This window comes from Pelodiscus sinensis, chromosome 27 (genome assembly GCF_052426305.1).
Source record: "Pelodiscus sinensis isolate ZL-2025 chromosome 27, ASM5242630v1, whole genome shotgun sequence".
In the NCBI taxonomy this organism is placed as follows: domain Eukaryota; kingdom Metazoa; phylum Chordata; order Testudines; family Trionychidae; genus Pelodiscus; species Pelodiscus sinensis.
Window position 1 is genome coordinate 3,412,734 of NC_143078.1, and position 13,931 is coordinate 3,426,664.

General features: G+C 43.7%; 1 protein-coding gene across 1 annotated transcript in view; it reads left to right on the forward strand.

The window, feature by feature from the left end:
* The window catches only part of KCND3 (potassium voltage-gated channel subfamily D member 3), a 250,682-nt gene extending 241,468 nt beyond the window's left edge, over positions 1–9,214 (forward strand). Inside the window, exon 8 of the mRNA XM_075910074.2 lies at positions 2,966–9,214. Coding sequence (XP_075766189.1) covers positions 2,966–3,164 — 199 coding nt within the window. The 3' untranslated portion in view covers positions 3,165–9,214. The remainder of the gene's footprint in view (positions 1–2,965) is intronic.
* Positions 9,215–13,931: the final 4,717 nt, after the last annotated feature.

A 13,931-nucleotide genomic window follows, 5' to 3' on the forward strand; every position in this document is an offset into this window, starting at 1 on the left:
CTGTAGCAAGCCTGAAACAATAGCTCCGAAGAGTATGGATTGCTGTTTGTTTCAGTGGCTGCTAAAACCAATTTCAACAAGGTTATCTTAAATAATGTTAACTACGTCCCTACTTATCTGGTGTTATGTAGATCTGCATCCCTCTGTTGTGAACTGCTGGTCATGGGGGGAGGGGGGAGCACATGGAGAGGTTGTAATGAGAAGGAGGGACTGGGGATTCTTTTAATTGTCCTTAAATGGGGTGTAGATTTCTAAGGTTTTGGAAATCCCACCTTAGCCTCTTCAGCTGAGTCTTCAGCTACTCCTCCCCCGTTTTCCCCTATAACTGCAGAGGCATTATAATGGGCCACTCTACCTCGAAGGGTCTCTTACAATACCTGCTAAGGACTGACACTAAACAATCTGTTCCATCTTGAATAGTGATAGAGATGTAGCCGTGTTAGTCTGGTGTAGCTGAAACAAAATACAGGACTATGTAGCACTTTAAAGACTAACAAGATGGTTTATTAGGTGATGAGCTTTCGTGGGCCAGACCCACTTCCTGGGAGCACCTTTCCCTGGGGCTGCAGCAAAGCTCAGTGTGGCTCGGAAGCACGTCCCTCTCACCCACAGAAGTTGTCCAAGTAAAATCCATTGCCTCACCCACCTTCTTACATGAAGGCCAGGACTTTAACAGGGTTCAAGAAAGAGCTAGATAAATTCATGGAGATTCAATCCGTCAATGGCTATTAGCCAGGATGGGCAGGGAGCGTATCCCTGGCCTCTGTTTGTCAGAGGCTGGGAATGGGTGATGAGAGAGATCGCTTGATGATTTCCTGCTCTGTTCACTCCCTCTGGGGCACCTGGCATCACTGTGGCAGACAGGACACTGGACTAGGTGGACCTTTGGTCTGACTCAGTCTGGCTGTTCTTATGTTGTCCCACAGAAGTGCCCTGAGACCTCTCGGTGAGTCAATAACAGTGGTGACTTTCCAACGGGGAGCCCTTTATATTATATTTCAAGAAAACCTGTTCGGCTGGTAGCAGCAGACTCCTGCAGCTATGCAGATGCAGGGAAAACAGACCTATCATTTTCCTTTGGTAATTAATTATAGGCCGCAACTGATGCTGATCTAATAGGAATATTCCAAGCTGCCAGAGCCTTAGCAGTAGTGCAGGGGAAACAAGTAGAAAAGACAAAGGGCTGGAAGCTCTGAAAGGAAAAATAAAACTGAGCTGGAGTTTGAGCCTGTGGTCCTAAGGCTTTAGACTCTCACATGCACCAGGTTTACACCATCTAGCCTGTTGGGTCCAGTGAATGACAGCTGATTTCAACCACTACCGAGAACAGAATCAGGTGCAATAGCTGCTGAAGAAAACAAACTAAAGTCACAGGATACGAGGCCAAATTCTCATCTGGTATCAAGGGACATGGCCCTGTTGTAATCAGCAGACTTGTACAGATTTACAGCAACTAAGGATCCGGCACCGTGACTCTGTGCAGGATTTATCTTCTTTCCTAGGGCAGGGCTTTGAACGGGGGGGAACTGCTTAACTGGGAGCAGCCCCCTGCCTGCAGCCTGCCATGCTGGGCCCCCCCACGGGGCCACCAGCCCATCCCATCCTGCTTAGTCAGTTAACCGGTTAAAGGTTCGGTTAAACTAACGTTTAATCGTTTAGCTGATCGGTCAGGGTTTTACATCGCTGTCCTAGGGTCTGAGGTAGCAGAAGGCTTCCAGCAGTAGTGGAAGGAGAGCTCTGTCTTGTGCCAGATCCACCCTTGAGCTGCCCCAAACTTTCATTCGTTTTAGGAAGGGCGGCTTCTGAAAGCAGAGTTGGCCACCCCCAGTAGCTGCATTCACAAACCCGTCACCTCCCCACTGTTGGGGGGGGGAGGCTTTTATTGTACAGGCAGGCTCCCACCCCGCACCTGTGTGTATCACACTTGACGCACCAGTGACCTCTGCTGCAGCCTGCCCCTCAAGTGGCTTTGATTGGTCCGCTTTATTTTGTATTTCGGGATGAGACACGCTCCAGGGAGAGCTTATCGCATTTCTCAGAGTGCCCTGCCCCTACACTGAGATGGGAGAGACACAAACACACGGCCTAAATCATTTGAAACACGAGCATTGCGCAGCACATTAGACCTTGCACACCCCATAGCAGGCATTACAAAGCCTACAGCTAACACAAGGCCACCTGGAAGGATGTTTATCTTACTGAACCCCTTACCTGCTCATTGCGGTGAAACAGCGACACACAGCACCCAACTCTTTGCTGGAAGGTTCATGGAGGTCCATGTACCCAGCGCTGAGAGCCGCTGAAAAACACCCCCAAGTTCTTCAAGGGAGAAGCCACTACGATTTGACTGACCAGAGGGATGATTAAGTAGGCCTGGCGTTAACAGAAATCCAGGACCTGGCATTCTGAACCTACTCAGGAGTAATAGCTAGCCCATATCTCATCTTCACCAGTGCCCTGGCCTAGAGGAAGGTGCAAGAAACCCTGAGGAGTCTGAAAGAAGAAAGAAGCTGTCCCCAGGCAACGCTGCAAACCAACCAGGAGGCACTGACTATATCCAGACTGCATCCCTCTGTCAACAGAGGGATGCAAATCAAGCACGTTGAAATTGCTAATGAAGCAGGAATTTAAATATCCTGCACTTCATTAGCATAAACATGGCTGCCCCTTTTTTTCGAAATGGAGCTTTTTTGGAAAAAAACGGCAGTCTAGACACGGATCTGTCGAAAATAAAGCCTTTTTCGACAGGTCCTGTATTCCTCAAAAAATGAAGGAATAATTAGCGTATTTGTCTGCTAATTATTGTCCAAGAAAACATATTTGCAAGGGCTGGAGGGGGGAAAGTCAGGCTTTGGTAGAAGTGCTAGTTTTCAGTGTCCTTCCTTCAGAGGCATGCAACACTGTGGAAGAGCAGGGGCCTTTGTTACTGACTCTTGTTAAAAAAAAAATCCCTTTTGTTTTCTAGTCGTTCCAGTCTCAATATGAAATCCGACGACGGGCTGCGACCGAACTGCAAACCCTCCCAGCTCACAACAGCCATCATCAGTATCCCGACCCCCCCGGCACTGACGCCAGAAGGAGAGAGCCGGCCCCCACCGAGCAGCCCCCCCCACCACGCGACGAACATTGCCACCACCAACGTGGTCAAGGTCTCTGCCTTGTAAGAAGGTGTCGCGTGAAGGAAGCAGCTGGAATGCCGGCGTCCCTCCCCCTCCACGCCTCCATGTTCCTTTCTTGCTGCAGATTGTGCCTGGATGGACCAACCTGACATTTCGTCATAGAATTAGCAATGGAGACCTAACGAGGCAGCTTTCTTCAAACTCGCATTCATGCCATGGCCGGAGAATGAATGAGGAGAGGGAGGAAGAGGTGGGTTGGAGAAAGGGGGGGTGTGCCCGCGCCCGAGAGAGTCTTGTTCCAGGCTAAGAAGCATAGAAAGGTTTCTAGAGGCTAGAGAAAAAGAACCATCATGGCAACAAGAAGGTCAATAAAGAAACAGAAATATAACACTGTGTATCTCGGCACCTTTTTAAAGGTTTTTAATGGATAATATTTATTCATGAGGAAATGACTGAAAAAGGTGAAACAAAAACAATGGATTTTATGATTTTTTTTCCTTCATGGAGCAGAATCTTTAACCAACCAAAATTATACATCTTTTTTTTTCTTTTATAGAGAAAGATTTAGACAAAGAAGACAGCTGTCACAGAAATCTATTTCCGTTTCTCTGTGTGTGTATGTGTGTGTGTGTGTGTTTGTGTGAGAGAGAACCACACAAAGGTCTCAGCACATTTTCTTGATTTGGTGCACAGTAGCAAACTGATTGCACAAACACAGGGGCACACATGCGCACGCACAACCCCAAACACAAATAAATCTTTCACCTTGGATGGCAGTCTTTATTTAGATGATTTTGTAACCACCTTTTAAGTCCATACAGTGCCACTGCAAACAGTGTGTTTGTCTGCTAATTATTGTCTGTGAAAACATATTTGTGGAAAAAAAAAGACAGGCTTTGGTAGAGTGTTAGTCCCACATGGATTTCTGCTTTCTATTTTTGTTATCACTTACTTGTAAAGAATGTGACTAGATGACCAGTTCTGTATTTTTAAAAGGAAATAAAATGAAATAAATGTAGGAAAACTTTTTTTAAAAACAATCTCCACACAAATGGCAAAGAACGTGAAAGCACTAAACTCAGCTGATCATCAGACATAGCACAGTGTCCCCTGTAATCTATGCCCTCGCTTTTTAAACTTTATATATCTGCTAATATTTGGCAGGCAACCCATTATAAATGGTAGCCACGTAATGTCTGGGCCTATCCTGGATACAATTACACCAAGAGCCAACCCTTCAACATGGCCTGAGAAGGTGTTTGGCTTTTGAACACAGTCCTGTAGCTCCTACCGGCTTACTGATCACATCTGGGTTGCACTGATGTGGTAGATAAACTCATTCAGAGAGATTAGTGCTTCCCCTCCCCGCACAGGAGCTCACCGTGTGTGTGTGCAGTTGAGCAAGGGGAGGGATACGAGGGATTGGAATACACTGGATACAGTGTGGTACAGACCACACTTTACTTTGAAACTCTGTTCTCCATCCGGGGAAAGTCACAAACTTTTACTCAGCCGAAAAAATGTAATTCTGTGTGGTATGGCCAAACTGCATGCGTCTAATTAGTTCTTTCATGACTACTGACTGCTGTCCCTGTCTGAGGTCTTTCTAGTCGCAATATTGTCTTGAAACACATGCACCTGACAGAGTTTCATTTATCTACGACCTTTTTCCATTTGGAAAAATAAGTGGGAAATAATTGCTTATTCTCCTGCTGCACATTCCTCAGACCATCTTTTCATTATTTGTGCAACTCATTAGCAGCAGCACATATTGATCCAATTGTTCTCCTTGGCCTCTGAGGATAGGACAAGAAGCAAAGGGCTTAAATTGCAGCCAGGGAAGTTTAGGTTGGACGTTAGGAAAAACTTCCTGTCAGGGTGGTTAAATATTGGAATAATTGCCTAGGGAGGTTGTGGAATCTCCCTCCCTGGAGATATTCAAGAACAGGTTAGACAGACACCTGTCAGGGATGATCTAGATGGTGCTTGATGGTGCCATGAGGGCAGGAGGCGAAACTTGATGATCTTTGGAGGTCCCTTCCAGTTCTAGTGTTCTATCACTCTACACTACACGCCATCCGCAGATACATGCAATATAACGTATTACTCATTGTTATCATGCTCAAATGCCTCCCTGATGCTCAGAGCCATGTTGAGCAAGGGACTGAACAGACTCATACATGGGCATAAGCCCTGCCCTAAAGAGCTTCCAGTCTAACAGACAGCTTAGGAATCATCCCCCCCTTCTTCCACCAGTAAAGAGTAACTTTACTAACACAGCCCTCTCCGCAGCACCACTCAAAGCAGAGCCCTGGCTGATACAAAGAAAAGATGGGTCTTTGGGCCTCGCTCAGAATGCAGGCTGATGTTATGTGACTTTAAAGTATGCACCATTGACCCACTTGTCAACAGTCCTAACTTATTACTCAGTATCCTGTGGACTCAGATAATCACTGTGATATCCCAGTTATCCACATATCCCATTCTAGGAATGATAAAGCGACAGCCAAGCATTCAGTGACGTTATAAACGGATGGGCCTTTGCTCCAGGGCTGCAGAGCTCCCTGGAGGACGTTCTCCAGCACTTTGTCTCGTCCTGTCTTAAATCACTCAGGTGCTGTGTGTCTTTACTGCTTCCCTTGGGAGGTTATTCTATCACTGAACTGATTTTACCAATAGCACGTTTCTTGATGCTCAATTTAATCTTTCCTTGGCTTCATTTCAGAGATGGGGCCTACGCATGGCCCACAAGACTTTTTGGTTACTGTTGCCCCTGTACCAGGATTGCCAGATTCTGCTGGTTTTTCTTACCAGTGTTACTAGAGTGACACTCACATAAAGCCAGGGCACACGAAGGGAGGTGCAGGCTGATTGCGCACAGCATGGATGGGGAGAGCCATGCGCTCCCTCTGCAGCCAATCACAGTGCAGTCAGCACCTCCCACACATTGTAGGTACCCCTGCCCGGGAGACAATCTTGGTTATGAGAATCTTGCCGCTCACTAAGATGAAAGAGAGCCACTCATGTGGCCCACTCACGAGCCTCGGTTGGCTACCACTTCTTCATTTAATCCCATTCCACCCCATCAGACCCGTGGCTCATTGAATATCTTCAAAGTCTGATTCTCTGTTGCCTTGCACCTTATGCCCCCATTTACATCTGTGCAAAGGCTAAAAACACTGCCACGCTGGCCGGGAATGTAGCACTTCCATTGTGCGCTCAGTTTGCACAGGTTTCAATGGCCAGCCCCTTGCCTTGTATTCTCAGCTCTACCCTTCTCTTCCCTGACTTGCTATGGAGTCTTAAAGAAGTCACTTCACTTCTCTATCCCTCGGTTTCCACATCTATTCGATGGGGGAGATAATTACATCCACCTGTAGAAAGTACCTTGTGTGCAGTGTATTGTTGTTAATCCAAGTCTTTCTCGGACATTCACAGTTTTCATTAGGGCCATAAAACCAGGAAAAATAGCGCGTCGTGTTCCGCTCTTTAGCTGTCTGGGCTCAGGCTGCCAGGGTAGCCATCAGTGTTCCCTGGAAGCTGAGCACCTGGGCGGCCACTGAGAAATTCAAATGTTGCCCTGCTAATGAGTAGAGCACGTGTTTCTTCTGGTGGTGCACATCCGCTCATGCCTTGGTGCACATAACATTTATCCCACACCTGGTTGGAAAAAAATTAAATGGGAACGTTAGGAAACATACATTCTGCAGAGGAGAAATTATTTTCCTGCATCAAAAGCACGTAGTGTTACCATTTCTAGCATTACATTGGCCGGGGCTGCCGCTGGCTTGGCAAAGCTCCTGGTGAAGATAAAGAAGGGAGGGAAAATCAAACAAGGGGTGAGAATAGTAGCTTAAGACAAAAACAGCATTCATAATGGAGGCATTAGGCTATTGTACTGCTCATTTGAACAGGACGGGGGTAAATCTGTCCACCTGTAACTAGGTACAGAACTTCCTGAATTACACAGTGCAATGATGCCTTTGCAGTGATTACAGGCATTGAAATAGCACGGACTGCCCAGAATCTCTCTCTCTCTCACACACACACGTACATACAGTAGCTTTACTGATAAACAGAGCTGCAGAAGCTAAGGAGAAAGAGGTGTGGAGAGCAGAGAGGATGGTCTCTCTGCAGGAGGCAGGGAAAGTATCTGTTTTGATAAGCACAGGAATTGCTTGGCACTCCCTGGCTAATGAGAAGGAAGAGACTTGATTAGCTCGTGTGAACTTACAAAACACTATTGGAGATAAGACCAAACCAAGCCCCAGATTTTGATCATTCAAGATGTAGGTTCATTGTGATCTGAGCATGGGATCCAAACTCCGCACCTTGCGCCCTTCTTGCAGGTATTACTCAGTTGTTCTGTCTTCCAACCTCGCTTTTTCCTTCCCCATCTCTCCATACACAGAGAAGTTATAGCTACAGAAACCCGAAATTGCCTGCCCCTGCATCCCACTTACCTGAGGCACATGGAATGTGGTTTCTTCGGGAGAGAGGAAATTGAGAACGGTAGAGATTGTACCCCTAAAGAGATTTGAAGGAGTGCTAGAACAGAGCAATCTGATGAGTAGATCCATTCAAAAATTCCAATTTATCCCCATGATTTTCCCCCTAATTTTTCCAACATTTCTTGGGATTTTTTTCCTCCATGAAAAAACAAAAAGAAAATGTGATCATTTATAAAGAAAAAAACTGTTTTCGTGAATTTCCATGAAACATTTTTTCTTTTTTTTTTCCTCAGCAACTGCCAAAGGACATAATTTTCTTTCAAAGGAAACAACAATATTCAAAGGCCACTTTTGGTAGAAAGGTGTTGCAACAAATTTTCACCCAGCTTTACTGGGCAGTCTCTTCCCTTCTCATTGTGGGTTGCTGCTTATAGCAGGTCGGTATACATTCTAGGAGCAAACAAACCCATTGCAAAGGACTGGACCATTCTCCTGACCCAAACCTGCAATTCAAGACACTGTCTTTGAAATTTTTATTGCCTCTGTTCCCCTAGGAACTTCCAAGTCACTGTGGTTATGTCTAGACTGCAGGCTTCTTTCAGAAGAAGCTTTTCCGGAAGAGATCTTCCAAAAAAACTTCTTCCGAAAGAGAGTGTCCACACCGCCAAAGCACATAGAAAAAGTGATCTGCTTTTTCGAAAGATAGCATCCAGACTGAATGGACACTATCTTTGCATGTAAGCTGTGATTGCTATGGACAGAATGGCCACCGGGGCAACTGTGTTTTTTCCTCTTCTTTCCAAAGAACTCTCTCTTCCCTGTACACACACGCCTTTTTCCTTTTGGAAAAAATGCTTATTCCTCATAGAAAGAGGTTTACCAATGTTGGAAAAACCCCTCCATTCTTTCAATTTTTATTCGAAAGAATGTGATTGCAGTGTGGACATAATTGAAGTTTTTTTCGGAAAAACGGCCGTTTTTCCAAAAAAAAACCTCTGTAGCATAGACATACCCCCAGAGAAATGGACACAAAACCTAAATCACTGTACATAGAAATTCAAGATGAGAGAAACCATTTAGTCTCACTCTTGCCAGCATAGCATTCTTCCCCATGAAATATTTCCCATTGCTTTTTCTAGACTGCATATAAATCTCCCCACGGACAGGGTTTCCACAGCTTCACTTAAGAAATTATTCCAGCCTAATAGCTCTCAATGTCAAGCAGTTTTCTTCTGATGCTCAGCCATAATTTTCCCTCCCCTATTTTTCATGGCTTTACTCCTGATCATTTCCTCCTGCACTTGCTAAATAGTCCCCTGCCCTCACCAAATATTAGCTGTGTACAAACATCTGAAGAATATAAAGTCTTGTCTTAGGACAGCAAATTCTTATGCAGGAGGCTGATTTTGCATTGCCAAAGGACGCACATTTTCAAGGTAAATTGGAAGAACAAATTGGCAAAATAAATGTTTGCAACTCTGAATTCTTAAGAGAAGCAGCTTACCCACTGAAAAACTGCATTTATTATTTCAATGTTGGGAAATCATTTTCTTTCTTACAGGATTCAGTGCTGCCAAACCCTAATTTTAAAATTGCAGGTTTTAAAATAGCTGAAATAGCTGATGCGGGATGAGGAGGTGCTTTTTAAAGTATTTTAGATGCAAGTCCATTTGTAATCATGTTGTCTATGACAGTGTTTCTCAACCAGTGGTACAAGTCTCCTCAAGAGTACTTGAGAGAAGTCTGGGGGTTACGTCAACACAACTGAAATTTGGAGAAAACTGAATTTTTGTTTTAAGAAATGGTGTCCCAGGCCTCTGTTTGTTAGAGGCTAGAGACGGATGGCAAGAGACAAATTGCTTGATCATTGTCTTTGGTCCACCTGGCACTGGCCACTGGTGGCAGACAGGTTACTGGGCTAGATGGACCTCTGGTCTGACCCTGTATGGCCATTCTTATGTTCTATGTAAGTTTTACAGTGCTTTATTATTTTTCTACTATTTACCCCCAAAAATTTCATCGCCTGCTCAGCTACAATTAAGTTATTTAAACAAATGTGTTGCAACGGTAGAAAAAAATTGTCTGAAAACTGTAGGCACTGGGGGTACTTATTTTTTTTTAAGGGATACTTTATAAAAAAAAAGGTTGAGAAACACTGGTGTATGACATGTTCTAATGCTGGCTGAGGATCTTAAAAATCATGTTCAACTGAGGATTTGCAATGCTCTGTGTAAAAAAAGATTAAAGCAGGTAGAGTTACAAGTCATTGTGCAATGGCAGAATGGCAGCAGTGGGTTTGAATAAAAGGCCTTGCATGATAGGTTTAAAGCTGGGTTGAATATTATTTCCAACTCTTTTTCCCCCACAACAATCAAATTTTGTAGCTAATTAGTCATTCTTCCACACTGGAAAGCACTGTAGCGGATTAACTACTTTTAATTGTTTTCAAATTTATTTGTAATTGTTTTCTATGAAACTTTTGAATCAAATGCAGTGAATGGTGTGACTTCATCGCTGAAGTTACAGGCTTACCGATTAATGATGCCATTAAATGGTTCAACTTCCTTCCTCATTAGGATTGCCTTCTAGATCCTTCCGATTGATGAAATGCAATATGATTTAATTATTAAAATTGGGACTTAGGATGAGGATGCCAGGCTCCCTGTCTGAATTAGTTACCTCAGACAAGTCGCTTTGCCCCTCTATGCTCAGTTAACTCATCTGTGAAATAGGTATACTACTTCCCTGTCTCACAGAGATTTTGTAAAGTTTAATAAATGTTTGCAAAGTACTTTAGAGGTCCTGTAATGACAGGGACTAGAGAAGTGAAAAGATTTTTCATATTTGGGATACAAGACTGGGCTAGAAAGATTTCAGGTAGCTCAGTCAACCACTCCCCACAAAGATAAGTGAAAAATTCCTGCGATAGTCTTTTCAGTCAATAGTCTTATTTTTGTATGTATGTTATGTGTGTGTGTTTCTCTTTAAGTTTTGAACTGGCACTAGTTCTAGCAGGTTGTATAGCTGTTTGGGTGAGAGGTAAATAAGCATACCACGCTCTTCCCAGTTGTCTGTTGCAACCGTAACTGGAGTTCTAGCTGACATTTTGGACCAATGAAACATTTTACAAAACACGTGTGATGGTATATTTTTGATAATCAGTGAGACATTCCAATGCAATGGTGTTTTCTTTAGCAATTTTATGTTACGAGAAACGCTTCTGATTGTTTTCTATTTTCACACAATAACTGGGCTTTGCTGACACATCACAAATGACCGACACAAAACATACTGTACAAAACTGCAGGTAGATTCATTTGAGAACACCCTTCTAAAGAACTCTCAGTTTCTGTTGTCTTTCTTTTTGAATTGTAGTGCATATGTTGAAACTTGTATATCATTTACAGTATTGAGTCTTGTGCCACTGCTGTACCTGATGTATCCAATCTGGATTAAACAGAGTATATGCCACAAACACTAAGATCATGCGGTAGATTTCTTTTAGAACAAGCTTTAAGGCATGTATTCCCCCCCCCCCCCCCCATTACTACCACTGTAATGCATAAAAACGTCATTTTAAACACAGGTCCCTTTTTTCCATTACCAATGTTCAGACCCTCAGTTTAATAGAAATAGCTTTTGAATTTTGTTTTTTTAATAAAAAATTAGAAGTGTGAAGTGCTCTTCCCTGGCCCAGTTAGCATTCTTTTCTCTTTCTGGGGCAGCGTTCCTTGCAGGCCATCCATGGCTCCGTGTGTTACAAAGGGGGTTCTCAATCCTTTTGTGTGTCCTCCCCAGAAAACAGGCTATCTAGCCCACCTGGGTCTCAACTGTTTCTCTGTTAGGGATGTAAAATCCTGTTTAACCAGTAAAACATTATGTTTAACTGGTTAACTGATTAAACAGGGACGGCTGGGCTAAAGTGCCTGGTACCAGGCTCCACAGGACTGAAGCAGCCCCCTACCTATGGCGGGAGGAGGGCTGCTCCTGCCCCTGCTACTTAACTATAACCAGTAGCATCACCCAGGTAAGGGTGATGCTTACCGGTTAACTATTCACATCCCTATTAAAAGCCAGGAGCAAGGCAATTGCCCAGGACCTCATGCCAAGGGGACCTCATGAAGCTGTGGCTTTATCTTCAGACCCAGGTGACATGGTTTGGGCTTGGGCTTTCTGCTCTCCGCCTCTGTGAGTATAACGCCAGCCCGTCTGGTTTATTTCAAACCCTCTGAAGCCTGCTTACCACCTCCCTCTGGTCTGTAGTTGGGAGCTGCTGCTTTACTATAAATGGATAGCAATGAATCCAGTACAGGGAACAAGATGCTTTGGAGCCCTTCCCCCAACATGCTTTTTTTTGGGAGGGGGGGGGGGGTGCTAAGGCCAATACAGAATTTCCTTGGACTGTGTGAAAAGAAATGCAGCCTGTCAGCATATCTTCTGTCCCACCTTCTGCACAGTGACTTCTTTGTAAACAGTCAAGCTTTTGGCTTTTCTCTGCCACTGAAAGACAAGATTTTAGGCTTTGCTAAATACCACGGCTAATTTTTCTATCTACAACATCTTTGCTATGCAGTTCTGAGAATGGCCCCTTTATCATAAGGCTACCATGTGATGCAGTATCTTGACTCGTTCTTACCAATGCTCAAGCATGTTGTATTGTATTTCCCCAATTATGGTATTGTAAGCACAACTGCTAAGGGCATGAGATGCTACCATGAATGTATTCCTCCCTTTAGTTGGTATGAAGGATCAAGTTCTCACATCCACTACATCGCAGCAGCTTCTCACAGTTGGTTCTGTTTCAGTCCATATACAGCCAGCTAGTAATTTCTAGAGTCCTGTGCAGATACACATTTTGTATCTGCATCCACATATGTATCCGCACAAATGAACTGTAGATATCTGCATCCACACCCCTGGATGCGGATACCTATGGATATCCACAGATTTGTGGAGGTCTGTAAATATTTGTCTAACCTATTGTAAATGTAGTTGACATGTTGCAAGCACTGTACAGTAGAACCTCAGTCACAAACTGACTAATCAACCACACCCCTCATTTGGAATCAGAAGTACAGAGTCTGACAGCAATAGATTTTTTTTTTTTTTACTGTGCCCAAAGAACAAAGAGAAGGTTAGCTATTTCTGTGCTTGTTTCATTTAAAACAAGATGGTTAAAAGCTTAATTTTTCTTTGCTATACAAAAATTTCAAACCTATATAAAGTCATTGTTCAGTTGAAAACTTTTCAAAAGAACCACTAATGTTTTACTCTGAGACAAATATTTGAGTTATGAACAACTCCCACTCCCAAGGAGTACATAACTGAGGTTCTACTGTTGTTCTTGGAAACAAAACCCAGACAAGATTCCTGCTCTCTCATGCTAGACAACTTCTCCATCCCACAGCTCTTCAGGAAACTTCTCCCCCTTATTTAGAACCTGACCTGGCAACTGGGGTCAACCAATTGGAACTAGCCCTTAAAACCCACCAATCTGTGGGTGCACACAGAGTGTGTTTCTTCTACCTTTTCACTCAAAGTTTCAGGTCAGAGGAATACAGCCTCACAACAATGCAATATAATTCTCTTCCCACCCTCATCAGAGCTGCAGGTCTTGCATAGTAGGTAATTTTTAAAACGACAACCAGTATTTTCAGTTTATGAGAAGGGCTTGCTTGCAACTTTAACTTGCAATGTAAATGAGAGGCAGCATCTACAGTCTAGGAAAAAGACAAATTCCTTCAACTGTAACAATTTAATTATTCAAGGACTAGAAGGAAACTATGTATTGTGCACACAAAATTTTGAAATCTTACCGTCTAAGCAAAACCTGTAAGTACTGGTTCCAATGGAGAAATTTATTTCACCATGGGTGTGTACACAACACCTGAAACTCAAGATAAGATACACAATTTGCACTACACAAATTGCATAGCTTATTTCTAGTCTATTTCGAAATCGCTTATTTCATCATTCGGCCTGTCTACACAGTGCCAAATTCCAAAATAAAGTGCTATTTTGAGCCAACCCTTACTCCTCGTAGAATGAGGTTTGCAGAGATGGCGAAATAGCAAATAGTGGACGCGTTCAAAAGACACGGGGTCGCTATTTCGGGATACCTCTGGTATCTTGAAGTAACTTTGCTGTGTAGACATACTCCATAGATGGGATCCATAGTCTGCCTTCTTACAACACACAAACCCACAACGTAAGACATCACAGAAAACAACAGTAAAAAATCCCCAGAACCCAAGGAAGCAAAAACAAAAACAAAGCCCCAAAAGCTTAAACGTGCCATTCGGCTGCTGAAGCTGGAACAGTGTGGAAAAGCAGGGTGCACAAGAACAAATCCAGCGATTGC